Below are 21,235 nucleotides of genomic sequence, written 5' to 3'. Positions count from 1 at the left end.
TTTATGAAAATATAAAATGTAAAAATATTTGTATTTTATATAAAATATATATTTTACAAAACATGTTTTACTCTAAAACTGCTAGAAAATGAAAAGCAAAAATCTGAAGGAGTTGTGTTTCAAATTTGAGGTTGATATCTCAAAAAATGAGCTTTCAGTGAAATTTAGTTTGGGCGTAGTACCAAGCGTTTCCACTAGATGACCATCAAACCCCATTAGTCACCATATAAGGGCGCCTCCATTTCCATTCATGGTTTGAGTGATCCGAAACATGTTTTTCCATACTTTTCTCAATATGTATGATGCAGACATCACATTCAGAAGTATTGAGGGTAGTACGGCAGTATTTGATTTCAATTCAACCTCTAAAAAACACATAAAAGACATGCGACAAGAACCCTGGACGTACGTTATAGTTCACGCTGCATCAAAAATTGAGAACTTATTGTTTTTTCTTTATATTCGAAACGCTTTTAAACCTTTTTTTCTCCAAAAATAGAATGAATGTTATCTTTTGAACACTTTTCATGATATTTCATGATTTTATATATGTATCACTATTTCAAAGTAAAGGTCAGAACTCGCTCTCCGACTCTGATGAGTACTCTTCTTACAAATTAATAAATTACAGTTGCTCTGTAAAATATTTCAAAAATCAGTCACCAAATATGAAAACTAGAGTCTTTAAGCTTTCAAACGATATATAGTTTGTCAAGATTGCTTTAGGTTCAGATTAAGATATTACTGTTTAAACCATGTAATGGCCCACCGGTGGGCCAGTGACAGTTAACAGGTTAAAAACATTTATTAATTTATAAATAGTAAAAAAACAACAACAACAAAACATAAACAAGCTCGCACCCGCAGAGGACGGATGCACTGACGCTGATCCTCCACGCGACGGCGCATTGAACAGGGACGCGCACGGTCACGTGACTCAGTCAAAATGGCGTCGGGGCAACAGTGGGTGTTGGTAGAGATGGTGCAAGCTTTTTACGAGGTAACTACAACTTTCTTCTTTTGTTTTTTTGATTTTTCAGTCGGTAGAAATATCGACAGGCTTTGTCAAGTTTATTCATTTAAACAGCACCGGTCTGTGTGAGCGTATTTGGCTCTGTTTGACATATAATCGTAAGTATTCTCATAATGTAACTCCAGGAAGTGCAGTGAACGGTATTAAGTCAGTCAGGTGAGACTCACTCACATTAATATACATTTACTTCATTAACCACAGAGCCCGTATAAATACTAGACTTTGTTATTGTAAAATCGTGATGATTATTAGAGCTGTTCTTAAAAATGTAACTTAAGCTTTCAAGCTCGGTCTTTCATTTTGTGGCTGATTCCAAGTCATTGTAACGTTAGTAACTACAACTGTAATAATATTTAGGGGTAAATGAATGAAATGTTTTTTTTATGGGCTGTGTGCTGTTTATTCTTAATGCTGTAGCTCCATTTATTTTCTTTTTGTGTGTTAGGATGGGCGATTAAACTGTCACAAACCTGTAGGATGTATTTTCCCCTTTGAAATGCGTGTTAATTGTTTGTGGGAGAGTAAAGATTTATACGAGAAATAAATCAATAAGCCACAACAAACTTTCCTTTCAGTGTTTTAATAGTGTTACAATGCACAACTTATTGCAAAGTATGTAAAACACCATTATAAGACAAGACACTAATGGTCAAAAAAATGGTCAACTTTGCTAATTAAATAGAATAAACAATTATCTTGCCAAGTCTGTACAATTAGATGATCTGGAAATCTTGATAATGCTGTACAGACATCTGATAAACCTCTTTTTTTTTTTTTTTTAAAAAGAGCAGATTCACCACACTTTAAAGGTATTTAAATGTTAAAAAGGATCAGCGTTTTTCCTCTACAGTACATCTTCCAGTTAAAAACATTCATATAGAATGTGAATCAGAAGTTCGTTTATTTGTGTTATAATAGTCTTGTTATTTTCTCTTCCAGGCACCAGCATATCATTTGATTTTAGAAGGTATCCTCATTTTATGGATTATCAGACTGCTGTTTTCCAAAACATATAAACTTCAGGAGAGATCAGACCTCACAGAAAAGGTGAGAGAGCCTTTATGCACATTGCATATCACTTGTTTATAATCTAGTTCTTTTTATAATGTATGTGTGTTTGGTGATTCAAGCAACCTTATTGTACACCACTGTTCAAAAGTTATATTTATTTGAAATAGAAATATTTTGTAGCACTACAAATATATCTACTCTCACTTTTAATCAGTTCAAACCATCCTTTCTAAATAAACATATTAATTTCTTAGTGTTACTGACCTCAGACATTTGAATGGTGAAATATTTGTGTGTCATATTCTGCACGTTTTATATCCAAGTAAAGCAACAAACTGTCAAGATCTATAGAACTTTTTTCATTTTTATTAATAAAATGCTACACATTTGTGACCCTGGACCACAAAACCAGTCTTAAGTGTCAATTTGTCAAAATTGAGATGTATACATCACCTGAAAGCTGAATAAAGCTTTCCATTGATGTATGGTTTGTTAGGATCGGACATTATTTGGCCGAGATACAACTATTTGAAAATCTGGAATCTGAGGAAGCAAAAAAATCTAAATATTGAGAAAATCGCCTTTAAAGTTGTCCAAATGAAGTCCAAACATATTATTAATCAAAAATGAAGTTTTGATATATTTACGGTAAGAAATTTACAAAATATCTTCATGGAACATGATCTTTACTTAATATCCTAATGATTTTTGGCATAAAAGAAAAATCAATAATTTTGACCCATTTAATGTATTGTTGGCTATTGCTACAAATATACCCCAGCGACTTAAGACTGGTTTTGTGCTCCAGGGTCACATTTATCTTTAAATATTAATGTGAATTATAAATTTGCTGTTTGTTAGTTGTTTACAATAGAAGTGTAATTGATTATTATTCAGTTAGTTGCAATTAACCAAACTAAAATCTGCATAAGATCAATACAAAAAATTAATTTATAACTAACAACAATTTAGACATTTGTAAAAGTAAATCACAATATGATTCCAGAAATCATGGAATGATTGATCCACCGATAATCAGAAACTGATCCAGTAATTTCAACACAGGAAATTGGAAATATTGCTTTGATTTTATTTTATAAGCTTTCTCAGTGACGCTTTACAACATATTAGTAAACAGTAGTTAATGCATTTGTTACAGTGTTTATTAATCTTTTTTTAATGTAATAAAAATAGTTCCAACTTTTGATTAAAATTAATGTATTAGTAGATGTTGAAATCAGCACTAAATAAGATTAATAAAGCTTTTCAAGTATTTTTCATTGTTAGTGCATGTTCAGTAATGCAGTACTAATATAACCCTTGTAAAGCGTGCTTTATTGCTGTGTGTTTCAGGAGAAGGAGGAGTTGATTGAGGAGTGGCAGCCTGAGCCGCTGGTTCCTCCCGTATCAAAAGACCATCCTTCCCTTAATTATGATGTGGTCACGGGGTACGTCTTGTGTACAATTAGCAAGTGGAGACATTTCTGAATAAACCTCTCATTTGAATCCGCGTGTCTCCATCACAGCTCTGTCTGCTGCGTATGGTATAATAATCTCTGTGTGCTGTGGAAACGATGCTGACTGAAGGCCGTGTTTTTCTTTTACAGGCCTCCAAGCCACAAAATCATTGTAAATGGGAAAGAGTGCATTAACTTTGCCTCATTTAACTTCCTGGGTCTGCTCGACAATGAGCGCGTAAAGGTTTGTAGCATTATGAGCGCTTTTCCATTCGTCACATTTACGTACATCACAGCTGCTCCTGATTGTAATGTGCAGTTTGCTCTTTAATGCTAAATACAGCTTGATGAATAAAAATATCAGTGGTGCATTTGATTTGAAAGGCGTAATTTAAATGGCACTTGCACTTACCAGCTGTACGAGTTTTTAATGTTTTTTTAAATATTTGCCAAGGCTGCATTTGTGTGATTAAAAACAGTACAATTGTGAAATATTGTACAAAATACAGTATACAGTACATTTTTTAATGTAAATCTATGTTATAATGTAATTGATTGCTGTGTTTAAAGTTGAATTTTCAGCATCATTACTCCAGTCTTCAGTGTCACATGATCCTTCAGAAATCATACTAATACGCTGATTTGCTGCTCAAGAAACACTTCTAATTATTATCAATGTTAAATATTCTTCTGGGAAAAAAAATAATGAATAGAATTTGCAATCAGTTGCAATTTAAATGCTTGTACTGTCACTTTTGATCAATTGAATGCATCTTTGTTTAGAGTAAAATCTTTCTTTCTACCACAACTATGAATGGTAGATAATTAATAGTGCTGTCAAACGATTAATCGCATCCAAAATAAAAGTTTTTGTTTACATAATATACAGTGGGTACGGAAAGTATTCAGACCCCCTTAAATGTTTCACTCTTTGTTATATTGCAGCCATTTGCTAAAATCGTTTAAGTTCTTTTTTTTTCCTCATTAATGAACACACAGCACCCCATATTGACAGAAAAACACAGAATTGTTGACATTTTTATTAAAAAAGAAAAACTGAAATATCACATGGTCCACATTCAGACCCTTTGCTGTGACACTCATATATTTAACTCAGGTGCTGTCCATTTCTTCTGATCATCCTTGAGATGGTGCTACCATAGATATATATATAAACACTAGATCTCTAAAGGCGGAGTCACTTCCGGCATCATAGGGCGGCCATCTTGCCACAGGGAAGCTTTCTGGCAAGTTCTGAGGTATCTGAGGTAAGATGAGTGATCAGCACGAACATAAATCTTCTTATCTCGCTGAAATCTTGACGGATTTACAAACGGTTTGGTTTCTTACAAACGTTATTAACGTGGCTATAATTCTGAATGCTGTAACATGTTAAAATTGCAGATTGTTATAATTATTCATATGTATGCAGTGTCATAACTACATCTCTGACGTTGATAACAAATCAAACCGTTTGAAAATCGGTAGATAATTGAGCAAGTTATGGTTATTTAAAAAGTACATGCTTCATACAACACAATGTTACGAGTGAGCGAGCACCCTGTGGCAAGATGGCCGCCGTGTGCGGACGTCGACCTCCATTGGCCAACAAGCGCGTACGAGGTATCTAGTGTTTATATATATCTCTATGGGTGCTACACCTTCATTTGAGTCCAGCTGTGTTTGATTATACTGATTGGACTTGATTAGGAAAGCCACACACCTGTCTATATAAGACCTTACAGCTCACAGTGCATGTCAGAGCAAATGAGAATCATGAGGTCAAAGGAACTGCCTGAAGAGCTCAGAGACAGAATTGTGGCAAGGCACAGATCTGGCCAAGGTTACAAAAACATTTCTGCTGCACTTAAGGTTCCTAAGAGCACAGTGGCCTCCATAATCCTTAAATGGAAGGCGTTTGGGACGACCAGAACCCTTCCTAGAGCTGGCCGTCCGCCAAACTGAGCTATCGGGGAGAAGAGCCTTGGTGAGAGAGGTAAAGAAGAACCCAAAGATCACTGTGGCTGAGCTCCAGAGATGCAGTCGGGAGATGGGAGAAAGTTGTAGAAAGTCAACCATCACTGCAGCCCTCCACCAGTCGGGGCTTTATGGCAGAGTGACCCGACAGAAGCCTCTCCTCAGTGCAAGACACATGAAAGCCCGCATGGAGTTTGCTAAAAACACCTGAATAAGATTCTCTGGTCTGATGAGACCAAGATAGAACTTTGGCCTTAATTCTAAGCGGTATGTGTGGAGAAAACCAGGCACTGCTCATCACCTGTCCAATACAGTCCCAACAGTGAAGCATGGTGGTGGCAGCATCATGCTGTGGGGTGTTTTTCAGCTGCAGGGACAGGACGACTGGTTGCAATCGAGGGAAAGATGAATGCGGCCAAGTACAGGGATATCCTGGACGAAAACCTTCTCCAGAGTGCTCAGGACCTCAGACTGGGCCGAAGGTTTACCTTCCAACAAGACAATGACCCTAAGCACACAGCTAAAATAATAAAGGAGTGGCTTCACAACAACTCCGTGACTGTTCTTGAATGGCCCAGCCAGAGCCCTGACTTAAACCCAATTGAGCATCTCTGGAGAGACCTAAAAATGGCTGTCCACCAACGTTTACCATCCAACCTGACAGAACTGGAGAGGATCTGCAAGGAGGAATGGCAGAGGATCCCCAAATCCAGGTGTGAAAAACTTGTTGCATCTTTCCCAAAAGACTCATGGCTGTATTAGATCAAAGGGTGCTTCTACTAAATACTGAGCAAAGGGTCTGAATACTTAGGACCATGTGATATTTCAGTTTTCTTTTTAATAAATCTGCAAAAATGTCAACAATTCTGTGTTTTTCTGTCAATATGGGGTGCTGTGTGTACATTAATGAGGAACAAAAATGAACTTAAATGATTTTAGCAAATGGCTGCAATATAACAAAGAGTGAAAAATTTAAGGGGCTCTGAATACTTTCCGTACCCACTGTATGTTTTTACTGTGTAATGTGTTTACTGTGTATATTTATGTATAAATACACACACATGCATCTATATATTTAAGAAAAATGTTATGTTTATATATTAAAAATATTTGTATATAAAATATAGTGATATAAATTTACAAATATTTTCAAAATATATACTGTATGTGTGTATTTATAAATACATAAACACAGTACACATACGTAAACAAACTTTTTTTTGGATGCGATTAATTGTTTGACCGCACTAATAAATGTTTTGTTTTAAAGTGTTCAATTAATATGACACATTCTCTTGTTGAATTAAAAAACTAACGAAAGGTACAAATGATTGACAATAACTCAGACTTCTCAAGTTAACATTAAATCTAAGTTGTCTCTATTTCTTAAAATATAATTCTATCATCATAACCTTGCAACAAAATGTAGTAATTGTTCTACTTCCAAACCAGCTTAACTTTTTAGTTAGTGCCACTAAGCATGGCTCGAGCAATGCCAAGGTTGTGGGTTCAGTTCCCGGGGAGTATATCAACTGTATGCCTTTGGACAAAAGCCTAAATATAAATATAAACTCGGCACTGCTATATACCGCATATACCTTTAAGACAGCATCAAATGGCTTTCGCAGTAGTTTTCCCTATTTTTACTGTTGTGTTGTGATGTTATAAACATTAAAAACATATGTTTTTATTGGAGTAGCATACACTGAGTCATGAACAATGTGATGTGGAACATGTATTAAGCAAAGTAAATGATGACAATTGTGATTAACTCAGTGAGGCATGTGAATAAAGTTCATTATGAAATTCTGTTCCTGATTAAAATCTCTCCGTACATTAACAAAAGCATTAATCCACGGAGCCTAACGGTGCCGTTCATTTGTTTTCAGTTGAAGGCTTTGTCATCGCTAAAAAAGTACGGTGTGGGAACGTGTGGACCGAGAGGCTTCTACGGGACCTTCGGTTGGTAGATTTATCATCTCACGTATTTCTCTGTCTCGTGTTACTGCGTCAGTTTACAGCACTGAAATGTTTCACAGATGTTCATCTGGAGTTAGAGGAGCGATTGGCGAGGTTCATGAGAACAGAGGAGGCCATTATCTACTCGTATGGCTTCGCCACCATCGCCAGCGCTATTCCAGCGTACTCCAAGAGAGGAGACATCATCTTTGTGTAAGATCCTGCTGAACCCAACAGCCTTTCCACAGAGGACTGCCTCCTCACCCGGGACGTCCTGAGATGATAACGCATGATCTGTCTGTCTCTCTTGTGTTCTCAGCGACGAGGCGGCGTGTTTCTCCATTCAGAAAGGCCTGCAGGCTTCACGCAGCTTCGTCAAATACTTCAAACACAACGATATGGAGGATCTTGAGCGCCTTCTGAAGGAGCAGGAGATTGAAGATCAGAGGGTGAGGACACTGAACAGAAATTCAGACACAGCATGAAGTAGTTAATGCATATTTCCTGGTGAAACATGTGGAAGGCCAATTTAGTCGAAATTAAATCAATGTTGAAATATATAAATAAATCGTTGAATACATAATTAAATAAAGACATAAAGAAATGCATAAATGAATAAATATTCATTCATTCATTTATATATTGATTTATTGAATTATTAATTTTATTTTTTAGTGCTGTCACACGATTAATCGCATCCAAAATAAGTTTGTTTACGTAAAACTTTATGTATGTGTACTGTGTATATTTATTATGTGTATATATAAATACACACACATGTATTTATTATGTTTATATATTAAATATATTTATTTATAATGTAAATTATATAAATATAGACATGTAAATATTTTCAGAGTATATGTTTATGTATACATAATAAATATGCACAAAGCACATTATACAAACAACAACTTTTTTGTATGCGATTAATAGTTTGACAGCACTTATTTATTTATACATTTATATCCTCCACATTACATTTTTTTAGGGTTACGGTTGTCATTCATATGTTGTTCAAATATTTATTTATTTAACGATTTATTTATATATTTCAACATTTATTTAATGATTTAATTTTGAGTCATTTGGCCCTCCATAGAAACATAGTGTGCAGTATATAAATATTAAAGTAAATAATACAGACTTGATTTTAAGGTAGCACTTAATTTTACAGTGTCCTTACATGTTACATTTACTTACTATAGTAAATTAAATTATGCATAATAATTACAAACAACAATCCCTAGTCCTAACCCTGTATTTAGTATATTTTGTTCATTAATATTACTCCGTGCTTATTTGTGTACACTGCAACAACAGCACATTAAAATATAGCGTCACTGATTTTAACAATTGGGATTTGACTACAGTGAAAAGTGACTTTATCGGTTATTATAATATTTTTCTCTGTCCATGTGGCCTTTGTCTACAGAAATGTTTTTGAAGTAGAGAAAATTGTTCCTTTTTGATGCAAGATTACAAAAACAGACTTGACTTCTTTAGTAAAACATGCACAGATGAATAAAGTGCAGTAAGATTTACATTTACATGATCTATCCACGCTAAAAACCTCTAAAAAAAGACTTTAGCAACGTCTAGCATTCACTCAGTCAGAGCACAACAGAAAAAGTTTGTTTGATGTTTCACTATAAAGGTATACACGCTTGTTCATTCGTTGTTGTTATTATTTATGTGTGTTTCTTTAGAATCCACGTAAGGCGAAAGTGATCCGGCGGTTCATTGTCGTTGAGGGACTCTATATCAACACCGCAGATCTCTGTCCACTACCTGAACTGGTAAGACAGCTTTTTAAAAATGTTTTCTTTTTAATAAATTTGCAAAGTCATTGCAAAGCTGTTTTTTGCTTTATCATTATATGTGACCCTGGAGCACAAAACCAGTCATAAGTAGCACAAGCATATTTGTAGCAGTAGCCAACAATTATCAGTTTTTCTTTTAATACCAAAAATCATTAGGATATTAAGTAAAGATCATGTTCCATGAAGATATTTTGTAAATTGCTTACCATAAATATATCAAAACTTCATTTTCGATTAGTAATGTGCAGTAAGTAGTAATGTACTTAATTTGGACAACTTTAAAGGCGATTTTCTCAATATTTTGATTTTTTTGCATCCTCAGATTCCAGATTTTCAAATAGTTGTATCTCAGCCAAATATTGTCCGATCCTAACAAACCATACATCAATGGAAAGCTTATTTATTCAGCTTTCAGATGATGCAAACAAAAGCTGAAACAAAGAAATGTGAGAAAAATCAGCTTTCTGAAAGCACTGTTTGTCATCTGACTCTGTGGTGTTTGCTAAGGAAAGCATCACTAATGCTAAACTAAAAAGAAAATGGTGTTGGATTTACTTTGAAAGAAGTTTCACTCACAAATTGTGAGTAAATTTGACAAATAATTTCAAAGAAACACATTGAATTCACCAAAAAAATGAAAATTCTGTCACCCTCATCTTCCAAACCTGTTATACTTTTGTTCATCTTTGAAACTCAAATGAAGATTTTTTTTAATGCAATCTGAGATATTTCTGTTCCTCCATTAAAAATCTATTCTCACCACTTCAAAACATTCATTAAGAGATTTAAATAAACCCATATGAATTGAGCCGTTTAATCCATGTCTTCTGAAGAGACACAATCAGTTTATATGAGGAACAGATTTAATTTATGCTTTTGTTCACATGTAAATGGGAGTTTAAAGATGAATGAAAGACTAATGGGTTTGGAACGACATAAGGATGAGTAAACAGTGACAGAATCTCATTTTTGTGTGAATTGTCCCTTTAAAAGTGAAAAGAGAAAGTAGAATGCTATTTTCTTGTAAAACATGCTCCAATTATATTTGTGGGTTTTTGTTTCGATAATATTGTTTTAACTTCCAAAAATCATTTTTTACAGATTATTGTAAGTTTTATGGAATTTGAACGAACATCTAACCCTAAATGTTGCATTTCTGCACTTTTGTCCTACGGAGATAATTGATGCCTCAAATTGTAAGACGGGTGTTATTACTTTTCTAAAGGATATAATTTCCATCTTTTTGAAAATAGAAACTAGACCTACATCTCATCCACCAAGAACACATTAAAAACCGTCGCAACACTGAATAATTTATGTTTTCGTCTGAAGTACTGCTATTGCAATATTGCACTGGTTATGATTTCCACATAGACTGATGTTTTAATGGCTGCATCTTCTTTTCCAGGTGAAGCTGAAGTACAGATATAAAGTGCGGCTCTTTCTGGAGGAGAGCATGTCTTTCGGAGTGCTTGGAGAGCACGGAAGAGGAGTCACAGAGCATTTTGGGGTCAACGTACGTAATATAAACTTCTCTACAGTTTCAGGAGCTCAGATGTAAAATAACAATTCAGCAAAAACTGCATGTGTGTGTTAATTTCAGATGGATGATATTGACCTCATCAGTGCCAACATGGAGAATGCGCTGGCGTCCATCGGAGGTTTCTGCTGTGGACGATCGTTCGTTATTGATCATCAGGTATGACTACAAAGCAGCAATATCTGATCTGCACCATTGTGCATACTTTCTAAAACGACCATTTATTAAAGGTATATTCAGCATAAAGTCTATAGCGTTCCATTCAACTCAGAAAGACTGCGAAGCTAAAGGCAGTGTCCTGTCTTTATACGTGATCTTCTTAGTGCAGGGCACTGGAACAACTTTATGGTCTGAAGTCAGAGATATTACATATGAATATCCTACATCCGACTTTGAATGCAAGCCAGAAAGCAGAAATCCTAGCTTTAGCCTAATTTTTATTTATATCGTCTGTGGCTCGCTGTTCATTTTTCCACAGACAGTCATTTGGACTCACTGTCTGTACAGTACATCTGTGAATAAGGGATGTGTTTACAGCAAATACTGACAACCGAAAATAACCTGAAATATCCTTTAATCTTAATATTTGATGTTGGGTTTGTCTTTGTATTCAGTAAGCAAAGGATTTTATTAGTCAGTGTGTATTTTCCATACTCTCAAAAGGTTTGGCTTTCTGGTTATTGTTTAAATGATCAAAAGAAGTTTCCTTAGATGTATATTTCTATACATATGGTTTCTATACTCTGGAGATAAAAGTGTAATTGTATACATATGCGTTTTTAAATCTGGACCTAAGAGCACCATTATCCTCATGTAACCTATAGTCACTGAAATGTGATCCAGATCCCTAGAAAAGCAGAAGCTCAGTAACCTGTTAATCAGTGTCTGTTAAATAACACAGTTTCTTTAGACTGTCTAAGGGTAGGTAATCGACAGGAATCCTTTGATATGACACATTACGGATTACGCCATCCTCTTTACATATGTGTTTTGATACACTAAGTACTGTGATAAGTGATTTATACTTTTCCGTGCATATTTTACTTTCATATAACGGATCATATCAGATCCATTCTTCCCTTTAATGATGTGAAGGAAGTGAATCCACACGCTCTGTTTAAATGCATATGGAGCGTCAATAATCTGTGCAGCGTGTGCAGATTTTCATACAGTCGCTTTCACTGATGAGAAAACAGTTGCTCTGGAAAACTTGCAAAAATCAAAGTTTTAATCTAGAAATACATAATAATGATAAGCATAGCAGCAGGCTGCAGAAATTACAAGATCAACTTCAGTTGAATATCAAAGACTTTATATAAATATAACATTCAAATAAAAACATTTCAATTCCTTATAACATTGTAAAGAAATATTTTTAATACGCCAGTGGATTAATGTCCTTGTTTCTTGTTTGGCATTGACATTGAAAAATGCCCCTTAAGACTCAAAAATCAATAACTTGCTGTGATAACCTGTGAGTCCAGTTTTGGTGAAGATTTGACAATTTGTACTCATTTGTTTTTCGCCAAAGATGAAAAAGTCTAAGTGTTACAAAGATCCAGTAGTTTATGATCTTTGATATTGCTGACCTTGATGAATGTGGTATTGTTGGACTCTGCATGGAAAGTTATGAACATATTTATAATTTATCACTTTGTAAGTGACTTCTGACTTCATAACACACAACTGCATCTTTATATCTTGCAAATCTTAGAAGAAAAGTCGGAATTGTGAGAGAAAAACTTGCAAATCCAAAAAAAAAAAAAGTCTGAATTGTGAGATTAAAAGTCGCAGTTTATTTTTTATTCAGTGGCTTGCATGGGTTTTCCACCAGTCTCCAAACTTCTCATGTACAATTCATTGTGGCCCACCAAGCTTTGTTTAAATAGGTGTTATATAGCCTTTGTGAAAGTCACAAATCCAGAAGGAAGGATCTGCTTGCCTTCTAAAGAAGATTTTCTGTTTCCCATAACTATTGTACTCAAAAACGAACATCAATATCTTACGTTGTGAATTGGTGATTGAATATGAATGTGTTTTGTCATGTTGTCAGCGTCTGTCAGGTCAGGGTTACTGTTTCTCAGCGTCTCTTCCACCCATGCTGGCCTCTGCTGCTATTGAAGCCCTCGACATCATGGAGGAAGATCCAGGTAACATTTACATTAACAAAAACAAATGCATTATTTAATTTTTTCCAGTTATTAAATTTTTCATTTATTAAATCTACCTCCTCGTATATACACGTGGAACATGAGTATTTATTGTTTTTATAACATGACTGAGCATTTCTTTTCTGGCTAAGTGCTTCTGCTAACTGAATTGGCTGGACTTTAAAGAGACCCTCTGATAGTCAGCTGATCCAAACCATATGCAGCGACACTCAAACATACTTTCATATAGAAAATGGACATTATTTTTAACCGCATTTGCTCGGCCAGCATTACTATTATTAGTAGTCACATTTAGGTAAGGCATTCAAATAAAACTTGCTTGGCTAACGTTAAAAGGGAAAAGAAAATCCAGCAGACTTACACTGACAAGTAAACTGTCATATCAATGGCCAAAAGCAACCATATAGAAACAACTCTTAACAACTCGGAGCATCTTGACGACTAGGGACAGAAATTTAATGAGTCTTAAAGGGTGGAAATCTCTGTAGCGAATATACATTTTTCTAGTTATGCTCAGCTGTGAAATATTTAATCGGGTTGAAGCTTCTGTCTGAAAATGTATTAAAATCCTTATCCTGTATTTGTCAATGAACACTTCAGCATTGATGAGTGGCACGGTGTCAGCAGAATTCGCTGCTTGTCTCTGAGCTCGTCAGTGTGAGATGAATGAATGTGTGAGACAGCGCTCAGACTGGTTCTCCTCAGGGGAGATCTGGCTCTGATGGCGCTCTCAGTGGGAGTCGAGTGGAGGTCAGTTGATTCCAGCACGGATTGAGACCAGCCTCACTCATGCCAACATCAACTCGTTATCAGCTGAGTCTGGATCTTTGATCTCTGTTATGTATTTTTAGGCTTAAAACATACTCGTATGCAAAGACACAAACAAAAACACAAATTATGAACTGCAAGTGTGCAGTCTCAATGTACATACTTAATGTGCATTCTTGCATTACTGTGACTTTTAACTAGTGGTTGACCGGTATGTTGTTTTTTTTAATTTATTTTTCTTTTGTTATTGTCTTAAGTGTCAATTTTTCGAAATTGAGGTTTATACATATGAAAGCTGAATAAATAAGATTTCCATTGATGTGTTGTTTGTTAGGACGATATTTGGCCGAGATACAACTATTTGAAAATCTGGAATCTGAGGGTGCAAAAAAAAATCAAAACATTGAGAAAATCACCTTTTAAGTTGTCCAAATGAAGTTCTTAGCAATGTATATTACTAATCAAAAATGAGGTTTTGATATATTTACGGTAAGAAATTTACAAAATATATTCATGGAACATGATCTTTACTTAATATACTAATGATTTTTGGCATAAAAGAAAAATCGATAATTTTGACCCATACAATGTATTGTTGGCTATTGCTACAAATATACCCCAGCGACTCAAGACTGGTTTTGTGCTCCAGGGTCACATACAGTGAGGAAAATAAGTATTTGAACACCCTGCTATTTTGCAAGTTCTCCCACTTAGAAATCATGGAGGGTCTGAAATTGTCATCGTGGTGCATGTCCACTGTGAGAGACATAATCTAAAAAAAAAAAAGTCTGAATTGTGAGATTAAAAGTCGCAGTTTATTTTTATTCAGTGGCTTGCATGGGTTTTCCACCAGTCTCCAAACTTCTCATGTACAATTCATTGTGGCCCACCAAGCTTTGTTTAAATAGGTGTTATATAGCCTTTGTGAAAGTCACAAATCCAGAAGGAAGGATCTGCTTGCCTTCTAAAGAAGATTTTCTGTTTCCCATAACTATTGTACTCAAAACGAACATCAATATCTTACGTTGTGAATTGGTGATTGAATATGAATGTGTTTTGTCATGTTGTCAGCGTCTGTCAGGTCAGGGTTACTGTTTCTCAGCGTCTCTTCCACCCATGCTGGCCTCTGCTGCTATTGAAGCCCTCGACATCATGGAGGAAGATCCAGGTAACATTTACATTAACAAAAACAAATGCATTATTTAATTTTTTCCAGTTATTAAATTTTTCATTTATTAAATCTACCTCCTCGTATATACACGTGGAACATGAGTATTTATTGTTTTTATAACATGACTGAGCATTTCTTTTCTGGCTAAGTGCTTCTGCTAACTGAATTGGCTGGACTTTAAAGAGACCCTCTGATAGTCAGCTGATCCAAACCATATGCAGCGACACTCAAACATACTTTCATATAGAAAATGGACATTATTTTTAACCGCATTTGCTCGGCCCTGTCCCATGTGCAGAAAAACACCCCCAAAGCATGATGCTACCACCCTCATGCTTCACAGTAGGGATGGTGTTCTTGGGATGGTACTCATCATTCTTCTTCCTCCAAACACGTTTAGTGGAATTATGACCAAAAAGTTCTATTTTGGTCTCATCTGACCACATGACTTTCTCCCATGACTCCTCTGGATCATCCAAATGGTCATTGGCAAACTTAAGTCGGCCTGGACATGTGCTGGTTTAAGCAGGGGAACCTTCCGTGCCATGCATGATTTCAAACCATGGCGTCTTAGTGTATTACCAACAGTAACCTTGGAAGCGGTGGTCCCAGCTCTTTTCAGGTCATTGACCAGCTCCTCCCGTGTAGTTCTGGGCTGATTTCTCACCTTTCTTAGGATCATTGAGACCCCACGAGGTGAGATCTTGCATGGAGCCCCAGTCCGAGGAGATTGACAGTCATGTTTAGCTTCTTCCATTTTCTAATGATTGCTCCAACAGTGGACCTTTTTCACCAAGCTGCTTGGCAATTTCCCGTAGCCCTTTCCAGCCTTGTGGAGGTGTACAATTTTGTCTCTAGTGTCTTTGGACAGCTCTTTGGTCTTAGCCATGTTAGTAGTTGGATTCTTACTGATTGTATGGGGTGGACAGGTGTCTTTATGCAGCTAACGACCTCAAAAAGGTGCATCTAATTTAGGATAATAAATGGAGTGGAGGTGGACATTTTAAAGGCAGACTAACAGGTCTTTGAGGGTCAGAATTCTAGCTGATAGACAGATGTTCAAATACTTATTTGCAGCTGTATCATACAAATAAATAGTTAAACAATCATACATTGTGATTTCTGGATTTTTTTTTTTAGATTATGTCTCTCACAGTGGACATGCACCTACGATGACAATTTCAGACCCCTCCATGATTTCTAAGTGGGAGAACTTGCAAAATAGCAGGGTGTTCAAATACTTATTTTCCTCACTGTATATGATATCCCACTACTTAACTTAAAGAAAATAGAAAAATTGCTGCAATTAAACTAAATTTATTTGACATAACATTTACTAAAATAAAAAGTATTTCACAAAGTATTTGAAAAAATATTAAAAAAAAATATATATATAAAAAAAAAAAGATTATTCTTTAGATATGTCAAAATGCTTACAGCACATATTGGCCAAACAGAAAAATGTATTTATCAGAAAATGCCAATTATCTTCCAATATATGTGTAAACCAGAGTAACAGACCTCAGTACTCAAGAGGGTCATATAGTTTTCTCAAAATGTCTGTGCCATGAAACTGTATGTATTATTATTCAGATCAGTGATGATACTAGTTGACGCTGCTGCACCTTGAGTAGTCCTTGTGTTCAGTTTTGAGTGCAACAGCACTGACATTTAGTTTAATTAAACTACGTTCATTCACTTTCTTGTGTAGAGCATGTTTTGGGCAAAACATCACATTAATTGCTGTATTTTTTCATTCTCTCTCACAGGCATTTTCAGGGTGTTACAGGATAAGTGCAAACACGTCCACGAAGCACTACAAGGGCAAGTCCATTTTACCTCCCTTTATTCATGAAAAATAAAAATTCAACAATCTGTGTAAACAAAACCAATGTTATACGAGTTAATTTGAGCAGTAATAATAATCTAAATGCCAGATATCTTGCATCCATGAATTAGAAGTCATTCCTGACCTGTTTTTTGTGGACGTTAGTGATGATTTCAGTGGTGTTTTTTGCAGGACTCCAGGGCTGAAGGTGGTCGGAGAGCCTTTAGCTCCTGCTCTTCATCTGCAGCTGGAAAACAGCACCGGATCCAGAACAAATGACCTGAAGCTGCTCCGAGCGATTGTCAATTACGTACGTTACAACAGCAGATCACAGATAACAAGTCAGCTGTCTTAGTGTGGTTATCATGGCATATGGTTGAATGTGTTACTCATGTAATAATGAAAATAACATTGCCGTAAACAACGTACTTTTGTAATATGAAGTATTTACCAGTTCAAAAAGAAAATGTAGGGCAAAAAACATTCATCAGTTGGGTATTATTTGGATTAGGGATGGGTGATATGGACTTAAAACTATATCACGATATTTTCTTTTATTTATTGCAATAACGATATCAATTACGATAATTTGTATGCGTCCACTGAGAGACAAAAAAATAGGGTGTTGTGAGCACACACGTAATGTCTGTGTCATTCATACCGGACGCTAGAGGGCGCCCTCGCGCAGAAACTCCACATATACATCACACAAGTAATAACTGATGACTTTCCAGGAAATCCCTAATATGGACATCCAGCTATCACTGAGTAAAAAGAAGATAGAAACGCTTAAACTGATCAAACGTGAAGACAATATACACACGATTGTGACAATATATGGTTTATCTCTGTTTTCCAAGTCATCTTGGGTATAAAGTATATTAATAATGCAATGCTAATCGACATAGGATTTCTGCCTCATTCTGTGATATGAAACCAGGTCTGGTCACAAAAGTAAGATATTTCAGACACTCGACTGATGTTATAAAGTGAATTTGGAGTAGAAGTATGTCAATAAATCTCTTTTTTGCAGGTTTGTAAATAGGCTCATACACATGCAAAACGTTATCGCACACGTGCTTCTGCAGTAACGGTACATTTATTCATTGCTCAGACCGATTTTTTTTGTTGCACTGTACAGCCCTGAACAAACCAGTTTTTCCTCGTTTAGCGATATATTCCTCCTCGGTTTCACGTCCGACTTCCGCCATGTCGCTCCGCACTGTCGCACACACAAATATGTCAACAACTAGGTTTTATCGTTATTATGATGGGGACAATTTTTACCGGTATATCGCAAACGATAAGATATCGTCCATCCCTAACCTGGATCATGAAAAGTGAACAATAGAGACCAAAATGAAGCTACACTACCATCCAGACGTTTAGGTTCAGTAAGATTTTTATTTAATTAAATTTTTTTTTTTTTTAAAGAAAGTAATACTTTTATTCAACAAGGATACATCACAGGAAATGATATTTCTCAATATTGCTGTTTTTACTGTTTATGTTCTTTGCGAACATAAGAGACTTTTCAATAACATTAAAAATCTCATCGACCCCAAGATATTTCTGTCTGCAGAGCATTGTCGCCAATATGCATAAAATGAAATGCACACAATATTTAAGTTGCTGAAAGCATTGCTACGCAACATTTCCATCTGGTGATGTGATTTTCTCAACATATCAGTCAGTTAATCGTCCTGCTCAATATAGTTATAGGAGTGTTGAATTGAACAAAACAGCAATGTAAGATGCTTCAGTGTTCAATAAATAATTCAACACATTTTTATTAACAACTAGAATAAACAATTATTTCATCAAGTTTGATTGTAGGCTGCTTATGGGTGCCAAGAAAAATAGCAACTTAACTATTCAATATAGAATGTGCTATCAGCATTTGCGACAATTTGCGACTCATTATTGAAAGTGTTACCAAAATTGTATATATTGTTGTGTGTATGTGTGTGTGTGTGTGTCTCACAGTCTTGAAAGTTTGGATTAACCCTTTCATTGCTGTATCCATCAAAACCAGACTGCTAGAGGGTTACTGTAATGCACAATTTAGAGTTGGAATTGCCAATTTTATAACATTAATTAACCCTTGGCTACAGGTGCATCTCAAAAAATGAACAAAAATTAAAGCAAAAAACTTTTGAAATGTCTTACTTTACATGTAATGAATGTAGAATATATGAAAGTTTCACTTTTTGAAACGAGTTACCAAAAAAACTTTTTCACGATATTCAAATTTTTTGAGATGCAGCTGTATATAACCAGAAAAAAAGGCATTTCAGAGGCAGAGAAAGTTTTCAATTGCTTTAAAAGTTATGAAAACAGTTTTTTTTTTTTCTGTAGAGAAATATATCAGACATATATTAAAGGAAATAAAAGTTGGGAATTCCTGGATAGTATAGTAAATGCTGTGTACCTGCTTTGAAAATAATCTCTCGTTTTTGGTCATTTCTGTAGAGTTTGGAAAGACACATCGCACTCACTTTGGCTCGATACCTGGACAAAGAAGAGCGTTTTCTTCCACTGCCAAGGTGATTAGCTGTGAACCTCTATAAACCTCTATGAAATGGTGTTTTGCTGTGAAGCTGATGTTTTTGAGCATGTGTGTCCTCAGCATCAGAGTAGTCGTGACTGTTGAGCAGACGCAGGAGGAGATCGAGAAAGCAGCGCAGTGCATTCGAGAAGCGGCAGTGAAGATCCTAAAATGACGAGCGATCGCCTTCAATGTGTCATTGACGTGAGATCAGACGTGACAGTGAGAGCCATCCCGCCTGATGGTTCGGTGACCTTTGACCCTGAAGACCTCAACTGCAATGGATGAATACACTGATTAAACCTGATTGTATTATATTTATGTTTTCCATACCTGCTGTACAGATAATGTTGATTATTTTAGTCTTCATTTCACATTGAAATAAATGCAGCGCTGGTTGGTGTGCACCATCAAACCTATTTATGTTGTGTTCTTGAATAAAGATGGGAGATCTTGACTAATCAACAATAAATATACCATAAAAATAGAATAGGTATTTTATATATGAAGTCATTTTTATATACACTAATATTTACATTCCTTTGTTACCTTTGACCAAAGAGTTGCTTCTTTACACATAAAAATCATTTCACAGTGTTTATGCACTGCGTACGAGTTGTTTTTGATCCGTACAATAATGCGGTCATTCTTATTTGGACTCTTTTGGTAACTCGATGCTTTGTGAGTGCACTGGGTCAAGACGCTTGCACACTGTACAGATATCAAATTTGATCTGTCATTTTGTCAAAATGTTACTTTGTTTTCAAATAAATTTCAAGAATAAAACACATTTCAGCCTTTAAATAGTATTGTTGCATTAGTTTTTGTAATCTTTTTTGTCTCCAATAATAAATTGCCTACTGAATCATATCTGAACCCTGCAATGCCTTCCGTCATCAAAGGACTTTTAGTGTAACTGTACGAACGTCCACCTTCAGCTTAAGGTTCATGTGTGTTTTTGCTGTAAAATTGATTTTTCTGAAAGTAAATATGAGAATAACTTTTATATTGTTGGTAATATTTCAAGATGAAGACGTACTGGACTGAAGCAGCTTAGCTTTACTTGATTATCCAGACATTATTGTTATTATTATTTTTAGGAAAATCATGTTAAACTATCAAATATCATCAAGCTTTTAAGGAATGTTTATTTGTTCGCTTCTCAATCATCAATCATCCCAGCGACAAATTATATTTATATGCATTTTATGGAAGTATGCTTTTATAAAGATCTCATTACAAGCTATCAGAATTTCATCTTACTTTTTTGGCAATTTGTTTTCATCATTTCGCCATAAAATCTTGAATTATAATAAATATGATATTCATCAAAACACTATTGATTGTCTAAAGGTTCTCTAACCTGTTCAATTAAAAAAGAAAAAAAGAAAAGATTTTTCTTTAATTTTATGTCACGCTTCACAGGGCTAATATGCAGAAACTTTTTGTAAATGTTTTAATAAAAATGTTTTGCTGGCTCATTTTAGAATGTGAATGCATTCATATGAAACTATGTAATGTGCATAATATGGAAAGGAAACGTTGATTAAATTCTGGCAGCTATGAAAGTATGATCCTTCCACACAACTGACAATCTCATAAACAGATATAGATACGCAAACCTGTTCCTAGCCCTGTATAATGAAACTGTACAATTCTTTATATTTGTGAATTTGACAAATGTCTGGTCAGGTTTTAAATGTTGAAAGCATGGAACCTTTTTTTTTTTTTTTTTTTTGATGATGATGAATTGGATTTTATTGATATTATTGATTTATTGATTTTATTAATTTCTTTTGTATTATCAATATTAAAAACACTTGCACTGCAAGTTTTGTGAAGATTGATAATTTTTTATGGATTCTTTAATTAATAAAAAGTTCAAAATAAGCGCATCTTGACTGTAAATTTCGATTAAATGAATGCATCCTTTTTTTTTCTTCTTTTAA

The 21,235-nt window shown here is 35.1% G+C and overlaps 1 protein-coding gene across 1 annotated transcript; it reads left to right on the top strand.

The window, feature by feature from the left end:
• The first annotated feature begins 866 nt into the window (after positions 1-866).
• sptlc1 (serine palmitoyltransferase, long chain base subunit 1) lies at positions 867-20,938 on the top strand. Its single transcript, XM_058789874.1, has 15 exons — positions 867-1,000; positions 1,973-2,080; positions 3,398-3,492; positions 3,652-3,745; positions 7,368-7,440; positions 7,518-7,650; positions 7,757-7,886; positions 9,147-9,236; positions 10,669-10,776; positions 10,864-10,959; positions 12,854-12,950; positions 16,680-16,734; positions 16,931-17,048; positions 19,211-19,284; positions 19,368-20,938. The coding sequence occupies exons 1-15, from the start codon at positions 947-949 to the stop codon at positions 19,459-19,461; spliced, it is 1,419 nt and encodes a 472-aa protein (XP_058645857.1). The 5' UTR covers positions 867-946; the 3' UTR covers positions 19,462-20,938.
• Positions 20,939-21,235: the final 297 nt, after the last annotated feature.

Source organism: Onychostoma macrolepis, chromosome 10 (assembly GCF_012432095.1).
Source record: "Onychostoma macrolepis isolate SWU-2019 chromosome 10, ASM1243209v1, whole genome shotgun sequence".
Classification (NCBI taxonomy): Eukaryota; Metazoa; Chordata; class Actinopteri; order Cypriniformes; family Cyprinidae; genus Onychostoma; species Onychostoma macrolepis.
Note: the sequence above shows the minus strand (reverse complement) of the source record. Positions and strands in the feature narration are given on the sequence as shown.